A 16,849-nucleotide genomic window follows, 5' to 3' on the forward strand; every position below is an offset into this window, starting at 1 on the left:
GTATAGCATTACAGTCAGTAGATAGCCCCAAACGATTTTATACAGATATGAGATAATAATGATAGTGTCAAACCTATGATCCCTGCACGAATGACATTTGCTTTATCTTGTGGGTATTATTGTATAATATCCACAAGACAGATAGCAGTCTTGCAGATTTGGGAGAGATATATGACAGTCAGAAGGAGAAACAAAGAAGCATTTGTGGGAAAAGTGAATCAATATATGCTGGTAGTGGGTGGAGTAGATGCTGGATGTCATATGTTCACAAGTGACCGTAATAGTCAATAGCTTATTTTGGGGTGACCAAGAACAGAGAACCAGTTCAAGAATGCGAGAAGAGCAAACTATTAAGGCTAAAGAACGAGGCAGAGGCTTTTAAAATAGATTTCAGACAAAGGCTGTAAGTGTGTGACAAACTCACTACTGAACAATTACAATGGTTAAGAGAGAAGTGAAAGAATCAGGCTCACAACTTTGGTAGTCTAGACCGAGAAAGCAGTGGAAATGGGTGGTATTTACAAGACTGTGCTATGCATTCAGAAAACACCATAGATGTCATACAAGTAAAAATATTGTTAAACAGCTTTTTAAAATATATCTCTAAACCCAAAGTTTAAGTCCCACACATGAAGACTTACTGAGTTCTAAGTACTATTGATTTATGGTGCACAATGGTAATCATTAGAGTACAGCCAACCCACGATGGCTTGCTTTGCCATTTTTTGGCAAAAAATGTAATCCTTCAAAAGAAACACAGACCAAATTCAAGGTTTTGTTCAGAAGAAAATAACTGTGCAGTTATTAGCTTCTAAAAATATCTCTGATGTATATGTCTTCCCAGAATACTCTGGATATTCCAAATGTCCAAAAGCAAAGAAATGCTTTAGCAATCAATTCCAATAATCAGGGAAAACAGTGTAATTTTCAAAATAGGCCTATTGCTTTGTGAAGTTATAAAGGCCCAGGTGCTGTAGATTCCCAACTAAATTACAGAGCAAGTTATAGGGATGCAGTTTGGCTGTCTTGGGCATCTTAAGTGGACAGAATTTAAGATTTAAAAAGGCCTGTTGAGGTAAACTTGTGGATAGAATTTAAAAAGCACATGCTCTTCAAATTAAATGCTTAAGGGAGTTACAAAGAAATATAACTTTTGTAGATATAATTTCTATTATAGAGTATAAAAATGACATAAATTAGACATTTTAAATAATAGACTTAAGGGAACAGGAGCCTTTTCAGAGGGACAAAGCCTTTGTGAAATGGTGACCTCTCCACAGAGTCATGTGGGTCTGTGGCTCGACTGCTATTCATCCAGCTATTATTTACCTCTCTGTGAGGTGAACAATAACTGAATTTCAGATTCTTCAAGATCATTAAATCCACAATAACAGTTGTTGTCAGAAGACTCCCATAGAGATGTAACAACCAAACAGGGAAACTCTTTTCAAGGCTAAAAACACAGGTGCTAGGCACAAATTACACAATGTATCAGCCTGGCAATTTTCAAGTCACTTTGTTAACTCTGTCAGCCTGTAAGTGTGGAGTACCTTTTATGCCTGTGTTCAGCTGCAGAGCTTACAGGGTTTCTCTAACTCACCCACATCTCTCTACTCCCAGATAAAGGATGCCTAAACCATTAATTATTATACCAGTGTTTAAAGTGTACTGTTGTCCTTTGGCTGAGAGCTCCTTGATTTTGAGGCTTCGCAGCAGGTCAGTTTCTGTTGTTGGAAAGGAATCAGACAGTCGGCTGCCGAGCAATTTATTTGCATCATGTACATATTTTTATAGAGATTATATACATGAGTCTTGACATAAACAGCTCTGAAAACCTTAGCTTAGGCATGTTAAGAAGCTACAAGAAATGTCTTTGTTGGTGCCCCTGCAGTTCTACAAGTGCCATCCCATCTATTATGAAAGTAGGTGACACATCCACTTGCACATTCAGATAGCAAAACTGAATTTATTGTCAACTTGTTAAAAAATATTTTTCTATTATTCTGCTACACACTAGTATATTTATAAAAATAAACCCAACCCCCTGATATTACGAAAGTTAGGGGTTTGCTTGTTTGGTTTTGTTTGTTTTGATTGGTTGGTTGGAGTTTTTTTTTGGGGAGGTGTCATGGCTTTTTTGTTGTTTGTTTGGGATTTTTAAGATTGAAAAGGAAAATAAAATATATTATTTCCATATTTCAAAAAAATTCAAATATGGCCCTTCTTCCTCTGAACAAAGATTATTTGAACTCTGTTCCAGCTGAGGTCTGCTAAGAAGCCCTTTATTCCTTTTCTGTGAAAGAACACGGTTATCCCACTGAAGAGGAAGAATGAAAGACCAAGTGATTGAGCCGTTGAGTTTTTAAAAAAAATAAATAAAAATGCAGTGGTTTTACAGTCCCCCTAAGATGTAGGATCTTATTGGCCTCTGAGTTCTCTGGTCTTTCTTCGTGTTATCTAAAAGGGAGATACTTAGATTTTCAAAAGAAATGAACTAGAAATACTAATTCATGTTAGTCCTGGATATTTGGAATCCAAGTTAGAAAAACTCATGAATATTATCTTCTTGGTTGATGACAGCAGCTCACCAGAAACCTACCATCAGAAACAAAAAACTTGTGGGATAAAGCAGACAAGTTGGCTCTATCAAAACCATGCAAATTGTACCCTAATACTAAAAACATTCTATAGGTTGAGTAAACATGTCCAAAATTAGTATTCAAAAGAAAAAAATAATCTCAAAATACTCTATTAAAATCTATTGCAATAATCAAAAATGCTTTAAAATAAATATACATTATGTTTATCCCTTTCCATTAAATAACAGCAGTTGACATGAAGAATACTATTTTGTTTTTCTCTGTTGCACAACACCCCTCTCTGTTCCATTTTGACCTAAATGACACATATGACAATATTTAATAAATGTAACATTTTGATTGACAATCCAGTATAACTGGCATTACAGAGATGGATGAGTGAGTGGATGGATGGATGGATGGCCAGGTTTTATTAGGCAATCCAGCCCTAACACAAAGGGAAACATGACTGGTAAGTGAAATACAGAGTTTATTCAACAGCTTGCTTAAGGGACAAATTATATGCAGGCTACATAGTATTGCCAGGGGCAAGATGTGACGGCAGGAGATAAACTGGAAATTTAGGATTACTCATTTCTGTGGAATGAATATAAAATATACCAAAACAAGCTTAATAAAATGCAGTGTCTGTCTGAAAATTAATTAGAAACTTCTTCAAAGTGACTCTCAAGTAAAACTATTTTGATTCCTAATAGGAAGAGAAATTGAAAATACTTTCTAAAACACACTATCCTGGTTCAAAAGACTAAAGTTTACATGCCGGGTTTCAGTTTGAACTTAACACTGCCCTCTTGTGCTTTTGCCTTAAAATACATTTTCCTGTACATCACAAGATACATGATGAATTTAAACAAAAATATTTCAGTTCTTTTAAAATTCATCATCTCAGTCTCTAGTGTGACATTTCTGTTATACCATATGTAAAACAACATTGGTTACTAGTTTTGTCTCAGTTAAAATTTCTTATAAATTCCTGAAATAAGTTTCTGTAATTTTTCTCCTCTTGCTTTTTGGACTAAGATTATTTAAATTTTCCATATGTGTCAAGACTAGCATAACAAAACACAAACAATAAATACCATTTGAGTAATAAAACAGTACTAGCATTCATGTACAGGATAAAATTACAGGCATGAAAGAAATCATGCATTCCATTATTTCAAGCAGGTTTTGCACCATTCTGCAGGTTGCACATTAGCCATACTTCAGTGCAAGACATTCTGAGAATCTTAACTTCAAAAAGGATTGGGTCCAATCTGCTTTTCACTTTCATCAATGCTATACACATCCAAAGTCTAACACAACAAATGGACAGCTGATGTAGAATGGTTTTAAGAGAGAATAGCTTCCTGTATATTTGGCCTTTAAACCAGAAATGCTGGCAGAAACTGTCAGATCATACTCTTTTCACTAATGTATCTGTGACAACTGAAATATAACTTTGCAAGGCACAAACCACATACATTCCCACTTTAATCTTATTTTCCTCCAACTTAAAAAGAAATCTAAACAAACAAAAACTCCCTGGATAAAAAAAAAAACAAAAAAACAAAAAAAAAAACAAAAAACACAACAAAAAAAAAAAAACAAAAAAAAAAACAAACAACTAAACAAAACCAAAACAAAACAAAAAATAAAACAAAACAAACCACAAAAAAACCCAAAAACAAACCAACAGTGCAAACTTCATGTCAGTGAACATATATCTCCTCATATCCTTCTGCAACTCTTCTCACTGATGCAGAATTTCACGTATTAGTGACATAACTAAATAACATCCAATATATACAAAATGATACACATAGCAGATGTTCAGTGCTGGTCTGTGTATTTTCTTCTACCAAAGCACCCACTACTTAAAAAGGCGACAACTTCAGGTGGCAAAAGTCAGTATTTGATATACTGCAATTCTCCTGTCTTCACATGAATGCAAAATAGGAAGACCCATGAAAGAAGCATGTTAGACATGTGACTGCACCACTACCTGGGTCAGATAACACTGCCGTCCCCACAGAAAGTCACTGCCAGCATAATCTAGCCTGTCCAGTCATTCTCTGCTCACTTCATCCCCAGAATTACTGATAAGGAGCATGCAGCCACTATGATCTGAAATTACATTCTCTGACATACATTAGATTATATATACGCACCCTATATACACATATTTACACAGATACATTTCTTTTACATAAACACATATGTGCGCATATGTATGTCCCACAGGTCAGCCTCTGAGGCTGCTTGATACTTGTAACATAAAAGTAACCCCCACGTGAACTCGGGTTGCTGATATAGCAGTAAAAGCTACAAAGAATGAAATTTATCCCACAGTTCTTGTAGAGCACTGCATGGTTATCAGTAAAACATGCGATATGTAGTTTTATGTGTACATCTAAACAAATAATACCTGCAAATTTCTGTAGCCATCGAGAAGTCTTTAGTGTTGATACATTCAAAAGATGCTATATGTGCCTCAGTCTGTTCATTTGATTATGCAGCATTTTATTAAATGACTTCCTGGTAATAATATTAACTGTAGACTTACCCTGGCATTGGTCCATTTCCAGAAAGACTATAAACTTGACGAGGATTTAAAAGGTACTGAAATTTTCTATAAATTCTGAAGAGGTAAAAGAGACAAAGAGAAAATATTGACTGAGATGTTTGCAATTTTTTAAAAACATATCAATCGAAAGAATTAAAGAAGTTAACACATACTGTAATTATTTAAACTGCAGGATCTCATTTATACAAAAACCCGAATATTTGAACGTAGCAACTGTAATTCACACATACGGTGTACTGTGGGCATAAAACTGAGACAGAAGTGCTACAAGCTATATACAATTCAAATGCTGTATAGACAGAAAAAAAACAGTATAAGGAAGTATAATGACACAAGAAAACATGAGTCAAAAACACATTTGGAAAAGCACACTGGTTTCTGTTAAACTAACTCCATGATAAAGGAGAGATTTATTCCTGAAATTTATTGCTAACACAAAATAAAAAGTATAATTAATTGCAAAAGCAAATTGGCTTTGTCACTCATCAAAAATGTCCCTATAGGCTGAAAAATAGAGAAAGCAAATCTATGGTCAACTACATCTTCTTTGGATTATGTTTGAATGAGAAAAAAATATTAAAAAGATTCAAAACCATTGTTTTATTTAAATTACACATATTTTAAAATTTTCTGAATAATAAGGAAGTAATTTATTGATACGGCATGAAAAGCATTGCCCTACCCCAATAAGGGACCCCATTTGCTCTTCCACCCCCAGCAAATATTTCCTTAATTGGCAGAGTATCTCAAAAACTCTATTTATAAAAAGTATGACAAACATTTTTCTTCACTACAAACATTAGAAATCTAATTTCCTACCTTGACTACAATGTGGTAGATGTTTCATTTCTTTCATAGAAGCAAGTAAGCACATGAAAGAGTCGGAGCTCAGAATGAAAAAATATGTACCTGGGATCTGTGGCAACAGTTTGAACTATAAATCTCTGTTTCATGCTTTTAATTTTAATGTTTATTTCCTCAAGCTAATTAATATTTTAACATTTTCAAGAAATCATTTATTTTTCCACTGAATTTTTTCTTTCTTTTTACTGCCTTAAATAAAACAGAAGCATAGCAAGAGCTGAATTTTAAGTTAAAATGTCCACACTTTCGAATTCAGCAAAATAAAACTGTCTGGACACAATCTATGCACACCGAGGGATTTTTTTAGATTTTATTTTCTTAATAGCAATGCATAATTTATTAGGCTGTACCCTTGTCTTCCTTGTGGAAGTACCCTTGTCCATCCTTGTGGAAGGGTGTAACAACACTGAATGCAAACAAATTTATAATTATCTCTAAAATTGCCAAATTTGAATATTTTCTTCTTAATTATTTAGTGACATCAGTTTCTTTATAAAGAATCATATTCAACCACACTCAATCTATTCCTGATGCTATTCCTTACAGAAAAATTCAACGTGAAATGACTGGTTTCACTTTGTAAGCATGCACATATCATTGTCAACAGCTGTGATGACGACTAAGTGAGATGTTTGACAGTGGAATTATAACACAGTGTATTTCACTTCCTTTTGCAACATCTTCCTAAGGTAAAGGATCCTATTTTTAATGTTCTAGTTAGTATGTGTAAGTTGGTTCTCGGTGACATATAGGATTTAAGCTGGTCAAAGGTGTTGCTAATGTAATTTGTGTAGCTGACCATAAAGAAGCTCAAGAACAGTATTATTACGAAGTTCCAAAGGCTTAAGAGTTATCTGCCTAAAAGTTTGGTGCTACAAACCATACTAGTAATTACCTACACTCACAATACTGTTGCCAGGTATCAGTGAAATGCTATGAAAGCCTTGTTAATAAAGAGAGAGCTAGGCATCTCCAGCCAAAACCCCTAAGTCCACCTGCAATGATGAATAGATTACACTGAGTCATACTTGATTAAGTGCATACCATTCATAGGTACTAGTTGAACATCAATACCAGATAATCAATCTATAATGACCCACTGCAAATGACCCATCATGCTTTAGGTTCTCATAATAGATTTATGTATGCTAGTCTGTGAAAAAGTAATAAACTGATGGTTCATTTCCATTCATATATTCTCCAAAAAAAAAAAAAAAAAAAAAAAAAGAAAAAAGAAAAAAGGAAGAAACAGTCCATAAACATTTGTTTTCCCACTAAACTGTAACTAGACCTAACTGCATGATACATGCAAGACAAGGAAATAGACAGTAATTTAGCCTTCCAGTTTTATACCTAGTTCCAAACAGCCTACTGATACTGACATGTCTCTGAACATCTTGCCTCTGTGTGTAAGGAAGGAATTGGACATGGTTTCCTTGTCACTGGATATTTGTGCTGACAAAGCCACGAGGCAGTGTATCAGGTAATGCCCAGAAGACAGCTTTTTGTGATGGACTGCAATTTCACAAAGACAGTTCATGAAATTACCACCCGTCACCACCACAGCCAGCTGGTTCTTACCCCACAACACAGTTTATCTGTTAACACAGTTAACTGTTGCGCTTCTGTAACCATTGGCAGGGTTATTCTGTGATCTGGAAAAACTAAACGGATTTAACTGAAAACACAAATCCTCAGAAAAGTTTCTCCACTGTAATTTTTTTCCCTCCACTTAAATCATGTGTGTGATCTCATACAAACCTAAAAATAGATGCACTAACCGAGGAGGCAGAAAATTACAGCAGGAGTGGCCAAGAGGGCTGGGATTATCCTTCAACAGCATTGCTGCTGGAGAAAATACCCTTGAGTGCACCAAAGTTATTCAAAAACAACAAAGGTCAAAGATATCAACCTGTACTGCACAGACACTGAACGTGGAGTCAGCAGGAAACGTCAGTGTACGGAAGCTGATTCCAGTGCATCCAACCGCACATTTGTCAAGGAAACAATTGTTTAAACTCACCTGCTGGTCAGGCAAATAAATCGGAAATAGAAAACAAAGTAATGAGTATGGCAAAACAGCAGCATGATTTAGAAGGATTCTTATGTGAGAAACATTATTACTCTTAACAACAGTCTTTAGAAGCACTACATGCTTCTTGTATATTCTTTCTGTTGAAAGAAACTATTTGGTCAATGATGTTGTAAATATGTACATTGTATTCACAGATTATTGAAAGCTATTGTCTTAATTAGTCAGATCTTACATGGAGACATAGAGGACTGTTAGCCACAGGATGAAAGGCATATACTGCAATTTTTTTTCTGATGAAATTAGCCACACCTGTCCATTTTATGCACAATCTCTGCAAACAGTGTGATATAGCCTGAGAAAGACACTTGACTGGGTTTGCTGAACTTCTATCCAATCTCATGCTTGATTAAAATCTATATTTGGTGTGTGAAAGGCTTAAAATCATCAAGTTTAATTCCAATTTGCTATTTGCTTCTTAATAAACACTGAATTATATTTTTGTTCTATTTTGTTATAAATATATGTATTACCCATCGGACTAAATCATGTAAGTCCAAATAACTGTTAATGCTTTTCTGTTTCAGGTGATGGGGAACAGGTATTGATCTCTCCATTAAGAAGAAAGTATAACTGGGTTATTTTCAGAGTTCTTTATTTTGCAATAATATCTGAAAGTCACAGCATTGGGTTTTAAAAGAAAAACCCATTCAAGAAGAACATATTTTTCACTACACATTTTGCAAAACTCCAGCTTTCTGAAAGAATAGAAGTTTTAAACTATCAATAAGGTAATTAGATACAGTTGTAGAGAAATTATTTTTGTATTCTGAATGCACTTTTTCTATATATCCATTTGATTCCCACCAACCCTCTGTTTCAACATTTAAAACCCAAACCTAAAACACCTAACTTTTTTTACCTTAAGGTGATCCTCAGTTCTTTTCCTTTGCATTTGACAGATTCGAAAAAAACAAAAAAAACAAAAAAAAAACAAAAAAAAAGGAAGAAAATACAAAATGCAAAAGGAAATGACAAAGTATTATTGGGGAATGTATTTATTCAACTGGTTGTCAGATGGATGCATTCACTCCTTCTAAGTCTAAGGGCAAGGAAATGGGCTGGGTTACCATATGGCAAGGCATAAAATCTCATAGGGGGAACTGTGGGGACACTAGAGTCTTGACAGTATTTGCAATAACCTTTCTGTGTTCAGTGAAAGTCAATTAGAAATCATAACTTCAATCATTGTGATCTCTCAAATGCAGAAAATCTTAAGTAAAACTGAAGAACAGCTTTCAGTAAAAGATCACCTTAATCTGAGTAAGTAACGATAATGAAATTCTCATCTATAAAAATTAGTAGGTTGTGGTTTTGATATTTTTTTCCTGCTTGCTGCTGTGGAAATCCTAACATTTGTAAGATAAGCTTATTCTTTACTCCTGGCCTCTCCATACCTGGCTAGATTACAAAATTGCTATAATCAAAAAGCCTGACTTGAATCACCATTACCGTGCATTTGCAAAGCTATTTATGTCTGCAAATGTCCTGTGATTTTACTTTTAATGACATATAACTGCCACAACATTGGAGGCAGGGGAGAGGAAATACAAGATTCTTCATTTTCTGGTTACTGACTGTAAAGCAGCCAGACAAAAACATGGAAAGTAAAAAACCTAAACATTATCATTCCCTGAAAATATTTTCATTCCCTCGATTAAACCTTCAAGTGCTAATATGCACTCAATATCCTTATTTTATAATTCTATTATGCTACTGGTATTGATATGAAACATTAACACATAAAAGGCAGAAGGTGAACTCCTTCTCAACAAATAGTCTATACGTGGACTTTTTTTAAACCTTTTTGAATCTGGTTTTAGACCTAACTATGAGATATCATCTCCTGCTTGTGAATGACTTGAGATATGTTTACATGACTATGAAGTTAACCTTTTAATGTGCTCCTCCTAACACAGAAAAATTGAGTGCAACCTTGACACATTAATATGCAACTTAACATTTTATTTTGTGTGGTATCAAAGCCAATTTAAGAGGTTCTCATATGTCACTGTACTCAGCTGATGGTGGCTGTCCTCATGCTATACATTTCATTGTGTAATGACACTTGTAGGTAATGGTGTTAGTGAATGAAGTGTGTATTCATTCATTTTTTAAATTCAAATCATTCCTGTGATCTGCTTGGCCTCAGTAACAGTTGCATTAACATAAACTGAGAAGTGTCAGACTACACTACATGAATGGGAATAGGAGCTTGGGAAGAGGATCAGGTTTTAAACTTGCTTTTACTCTGGAGAATATCTAACATGACATCCCATGTGCATTAAGCCCATTCAGATAGTAACACTTGAGACCAATTATGAGCTGGGAACTGAAAGCTGTGAAACAACATTTCATTAAATTGTTTCTAGGCTATAACTAAGTGCAGCTCCCTAACCTGCCTCTCACCTATATAATTCCAGACCAGATCCTTGATCTGCTCACTTCATATCAGTACGATAAAAACAGTCAAGCTGAGTGTTAGTGCATTGCCTTCCACAATGCCCATGACTGCACAGAGGACCAAGGCTACCTTACACTGCTACTGTGTCTGAAACAAGAATGCTCAGGATGGCTCATATTGTTTTGCTGTGATTGCAAAGGCATGTTCTTGAAACTCTTTAGAATTAATTTAAAGGTGTTTGTCAATATGTTTGACAGGCTAAGAAAATTGGGGCTGTTCAGCCTGGAGAAGAGAAGGCTGTGTAGAAATCTCATAGAAGCCTTCTAATATCCGAAGGGGGCCTACAAGGATGCTGGAGAGGGACTCTTCATTAGGGACTGTAGTGATAGGACTCCCTCAAACAAAAAGGGGACATACAGGTTAGATATAATGGAGAAATTCTTTACTGTGATAGTGGTGAGGCACTGGAACAGGCTGCCCAAGGAAGCTGTGAATGCTCCATCCCTGGCAGTGTTCACAGCCAGGTTGGACAGGGCCTTGAGTGACCTAGTCTAGCGGGAGGCATCCCTGCCCATGGCAGGGGGGTTGGAACTAGATGATCTTACGGTCCTTTCCAAACCTAATCATTCTATGATTCTATAATTCCTTTAGATCATTAACTGCTTTTGACACACTAGTGTTGTTGGCATTGCTGACATCTAGATATATCAGTCCAGGGATTATATAACCAGCTCCTAAATGATAACCTGTTCTCTGAGAGGTCTTCCAATACAGTTCTTGTTAAATGTTCTCCAGCTCTGAGAATTCCCCTACCATCTACTCTGCAGGATTTTCTCCCTTTTCTCAGTTTACTTTAAAGAACACTGTTTGAAAGAAGTGATCCAATAGAGACAGTGTGGAAGAGGCAGGGAAAGCTGACCTACTTGCACTTTACTTGCTGGGATCCAAGCTTTAAAATCACACTGGATCCTTCCTTTTGTGCTTTTGGATACCCACATCACCCAGCATCCACAGGTGTCCTCTTCAGCCTGATCTTGGCCAAAAGATTGCAACCTTTTTCAAGACTTAAAGGATAAATCATAGTACTGACATGGTAAAGCCGAGCTATAAAAATTTGGGGATTTATGTGACAATCTAAAATGGCCATATGACTCCATTGTTAGAATGCTTACTATCTACGGAAAATCAAAAGCTTTCTTTGTAGAAAGTCTAACAGAGAGGCTGAGGAGCCTACTCACTAAATCTGTGAAAGGCAAGTTATACATTAGAAAACTGAACTCTGTTTCCATTTTACATTATTAGCCTGTCTGCATAATTATTACAGAGATTAAAACTGTTATAGCTTTGAAGTTGCAATGCAAAATATAGCAACTTACATCTTCATGCAAATCACACAAAATCATATACTGAACATAGCTACATTTTCTCATGCGAAATGAAACTGTTGTATATAACTCATTCTAGCTTTTAACTGAAGAATTTATACCTCCATTCTAATATATACCTCTTCTGAACAGGACAACAGGATATTCAAATATGAGACATAACAGCATGAAACAGTATAAAATGTTGGAGTCCATTTCATACACAAACTTTTAAACTTCATTTTTAAACATATCACAGAGATCAGAACAGAGAGGGGGTGGGGAGGAAGAGTAAATAAACCTTACCTTTCTCCTTGTTTCCCACCACTTTTAGGATTGACAAAAACTAAAAGTGGATGAGTGCCTGGAACTGGAGTGATCTAAAAGAAGGGAATAACACAGCCATTCATTAATGCTGTGTGTTGCATTCATTTTTTCCTATAGTAGACAGAAAACAAAAAGCTTAATGCAAACTCTATGTTACGCTATGTAATCCAGCTGGAAGCAATTCCGTAACTTACAATAATCCTCACTTCATTAATTTGCCACAAATTGCAAGTGGGTTGGTTTTTTTTTAATGCTGTCTGTCTTACATCTGTGACGCTATTTTAACCTATATTTCCATTGAAATATTGATATATATAGGTTACAGCCATCAACAGAGAAAAAAAACTTTAAAAGCAAGAAATGCATGAGTGATTCTGACAGTAATCTCCTATGGTAAAAGCTATGAAGAAACTGTATTTTGTAGTGAGAAATAACATTACACTATAAATAGATACATGAAATGTTAAGCTTGATGGATTATTTTTTTTAATTACAGAAATCTGCAATATTCGATATGATATAAAATCATACATTTTTAAAAAATGTAACAACCATAACAATAATCTTATTAAAAAAGTAGAGGAGAAAACATGTGGAAGAAGGGCAAGCCTGAGAAAAAGAATGGAGAGGAGGATATACTGAAGGAAAGAATCAGTTCTACCATGTTTTTTAATTCTTTTGTACATTAAAAGTTTTACATGTTCACGTTAATGTTTAGCTTTACAAACTAACACCTTCCTTCTAAGTAATAGTGATAGTCTATATTTTCAGATATTCTGTGTTCACTGTCTTTGCTCCATAGACTTGAAGAACATGAAAAAAATTGCATCAGATGATCTCTGTTTTTAACCCATAAAGCTTGAATATTCATATTTAAAATTATCACTGACATATATAAATTCTAGAATGTTTAAAAGCATATTAAGAGATCAAAGTTAACATCTCCAAAATCATGCGTAACAACTTCAGAAAAGAAGCTTAGACTATCTCTGTTTCAAAATGATACATTGAAAGCTCTTGCTCCAACTCCTTATTCATGGTTCCTGAAATAACAAAATCTTTTCAATTGAAGATTTCATAAAATGTACCTTAATGTAGAACTTGAGAAACATGATAAGTAAGGAGTCTTACAGGCATCCCGTAGGCACCTAAAAGCACTTCTTGTAGGAAGTGTTAGGCACTAGCGTGTTAACTCCACCCATAACTTCACAAAGTATCCAGATCTGTTCCAGTATATACAACAAATAATGAGAAATTCCAGGAAACTCTGTGTAATTAAACCTAGCACAAAACCAAGCCAGTATCAGATTCTATCACACTATGTTGTTACAGTAAAGTGCTGTATGTTGAAACATCTATCAAATTGCAGGATACAGTGAAGTCTGTCATCTATTTAATTTTTGTCTACTGCTTTAATCAATTTTAGTTATTTAGCCAATTCTCTTGATGTTTGTTCCTGTGAACTAAATGTAAACCAATGGTACTAGCTGTGACAGAGATGGACTACCTACTGAAATCTCGTAGGACGCAGGTTAATTAATGAGACTCATCCTAAGGTTATACATGATCTATTACTTCCTCTAATTAGAAATAATAATCCTGATCATTATGCTGGTTAGCTAGAAAGAAGTAAGATGAATGTGCTAAACTATGATTAATTGTCTTTAAGTCGTGCAGATCTCCACTGCCACTAAGTTATCTGCTCACTGCTGTCTGATGGAAGGAAGGTTTGGCCTTGATACTTTGCGCAACAAAAGCTAAATGAACTTATTTCTATATTAAATCTTTTATTTCAAAACTTAACTGTATTATTACAAGTAGAAAGTTTTGGATCATAAAAAAGAAATCTAATAATCAGTTTCTATTCCACTCAATTCCAAAATAAGGTCTCTTTTAATTAATTTCTTGCACCTTTTCAAAATTATTCTTTGAGATAATGTAGATGTTTCCATATAATAAACAATGAAACTAAAGATATAGACTAAATTGGTGAACATTTTTAAGCCTTAAACTAGCATGATTTAGAGGCAATCTTCATGAAGTTATTGGACAAATGACTTAAAGTACAAAAAAGAACCCCAAAAAACTGTGGTGGACTAATGATATATAGCTTCTCCCACAGTGAAAGCACAGGTCTAAGAAGAATACTATGAAGATTTACTGGGTATCTTTGATATTTTTCCTTGGGAACTTAGATCATAAATAAATGCAATTAACATAACGATCAGGTTTTCTCAATAAAAATGGTTCCAAAAAAGAGTCACAAAAATCCTTTTCTTGTTCACTGAAAACCATGTTATAATAAGACTGTGGCAGCAAAGTCAGAGTATTAGAATCAGAGCAGCATTTTTTGGCCTCATATAGGAGAATTAGAGTAGTATATTTTGATCAGCTACAGATTTTTTTTTTTTTGTTCCAGACCATCTTCAGGAAAAAAAATAACATTAATTACCAATTATATTTATGGAATCTTCTATCTTTGTGGAAATAGTTTCAAAATCATACAATCTGTGAGTGAAAAGAAAACCTAACGGTCTCACTGATCCCAGTCTTTCACTATGGGAAGTGAAGATCCACTCAGCTTTCACAATGATGAGGTTATCATTATTGATACCAATCGAAAATGTAATGGTGCTAAGACAGACTCCTGTTACTCAAAACCAATTTTATCCAACAGACAAAAACAAAGACCACAGTATAGTCAGCAAATGAGGGTAATCACTGCAGAACTATTTCTAATGTATGATAACCAGTGTTACATCATGAGCTACATTGCGGATGTGGCATTACAGAACAACACTAAGCATTTCAGAAAACATCTCAAATCCATTCAATAATTATTTACCATCTTAGACCTCACTTTCTTTCTCCCCTTCTCAAGCGATGATAAATAAAAGCAATGATCAATCCTAGGCTTAGGATTCATCATGGAAAGAGAAGATAGAACCTAAGTATTGGATCATATTAACAAACTTATAAAATTTTTACCCCCTAATTACCTGAAAGCAGAATTTTTCATGATTTAAGGTTGTGTGTGCAAGAGTCAGTGATGCTGGGAAAAAAAAAAAAAAAAAAAGAAAAAAAAAGAAAAAAAATACAATAGGTCTAACAATCTAACCTGTTGTCAGGTTGAAAGTATTTATGTTCTCAGCCATGCATGTGAGGATAGTAATATATGAAGTAAGAGAAATAGGGAGAGAACACATGGGCATGGAGCTGCTGGATTGAGTCCAGAGGAAGGCTATGAAGATGATCAGAGGGCTGAAGCACCTCTCCAGACAGGCTGAGAGAGTTGGGCTTGTTCAGCCTGGAGAAGAGAAGGCTCAGAGGAGACCTTTGAGCAGCCTTCCAGTATCTAAAGGGGCCTACAAGAAATCTGGAGAGGGACGTTTTATAAGGGTCTGTAGGTGTAGTACACAGGGGGTAACGTTTTTAAACGGGAAATATAAGGAGGAAATTCTTCCCTGTGGGCATGCTGGGACACTGGTGTGGGTTGCCTGGGGAGGCTGTGCTGCCCCATCCCTGGCAGTGTTCAAGTGTTAGATAGGGCCTTGGGCGGCCTGGTCTGGTGGAGGGTGTCCCTGCCCATGGTGGGGGGGTGGGAACTGGATGATCTTTGAGGTCCTCTCCAACCCAAAGCATTCTGTGATTCTGTGAGTTCCCTACATTGAACAGACCAGGTACTATATTCCAGGCAGTATATCATGAGTGGGAAATAAGAGACTTGAAAAATGCCTGAAAATATAGTATGAGCATAAGCAACCTAATGCTTAGAATAAAATCTAAATTCATAATGATGCATGGCACTGCTACCAAAAGGATATGCCAAAAATGCTCCTCTATCTAGAGCAGTTGGGCTCACTGCATTGCATGGATATCACCCAAAAGTTAGAAAACTCTGTGTGCTTCCTTTAGCACAGGTTTGTTAGTCACACTGTGACTGATTACACAGAACTTGAGCGTTCTGTCAATGAATACACTAGCCTTTCTGCTACATGCTCTGTCAAGATGATCTGGAGAGCAATGCAGTCTGTGAGGACAGGAAGTACAGGAGAGCCTTGACAGCCATGAATAACGATTGCTATAACATCAGACTAGGCCATCAATGGAGCAGCCATGTAACTGCATAGGTTTTAGGGTTTGGGTTCTTGGGGGGCTTTTTTTTTTCTTTTCCTTGGGTTGTAACAAGAATGTTTCATTAACCTAAGAAGATGAAAATAAGCCTTTCTATCCTGAAACAATAAGGTATATCATGAAATGATTATGAAGCATACACCATCTGATATATGGTAATGGGATCTTTTATATTCACTGAACCTCAACTGCAATACACCAGAAGATACAGAGAACAGCCAACTATGTATATTAAATGATTATCACATTGTTATAATGAGGAAGTAAAGAACCAGCATCATATACGTGAACATTGATTTTAGTTAAAACTACTCATATCTCAGGGGAAAGAAGTTGAGCAGTTCAGGCAGAACTCCTGGCATGCCTCTAAGTAACCTCCCTAAAATAACATTAGCTCATCACACACAGAAGTTTTTCTTTCAAGTAGAAAAAACTCCTTTCTTTATTCTAGATATTGCTATTACTGAAACCACCTTGCTTCACTCATAATTTTGATGT

At 35.4% G+C, this 16,849-nt stretch overlaps 1 protein-coding gene across 17 annotated transcripts in view; it reads right to left on the minus strand.

The window, feature by feature from the left end:
• DGKB (diacylglycerol kinase beta) overlaps positions 1–16,849 on the minus strand; it is a 367,688-nt gene that overhangs the window by 213,624 nt on the left and 137,215 nt on the right. For all 17 annotated transcript variants that reach the window (XM_030503309.1, XM_030503319.1, XM_030503389.1 and 14 more), the window contains 2 exons: positions 12,197–12,270; positions 5,146–5,220 (listed from right to left, as the gene is read on the minus strand). In XM_030503309.1, the coding sequence (XP_030359169.1) occupies positions 5,146–5,220; positions 12,197–12,270 (149 nt within the window). The remainder of the gene's footprint in view (positions 1–5,145; positions 5,221–12,196; positions 12,271–16,849) is intronic.

This window comes from Strigops habroptila, chromosome 1, assembly GCF_004027225.2.
Source record: "Strigops habroptila isolate Jane chromosome 1, bStrHab1.2.pri, whole genome shotgun sequence".
Taxonomy (NCBI): Eukaryota; Metazoa; Chordata; class Aves; order Psittaciformes; family Psittacidae; genus Strigops; species Strigops habroptila.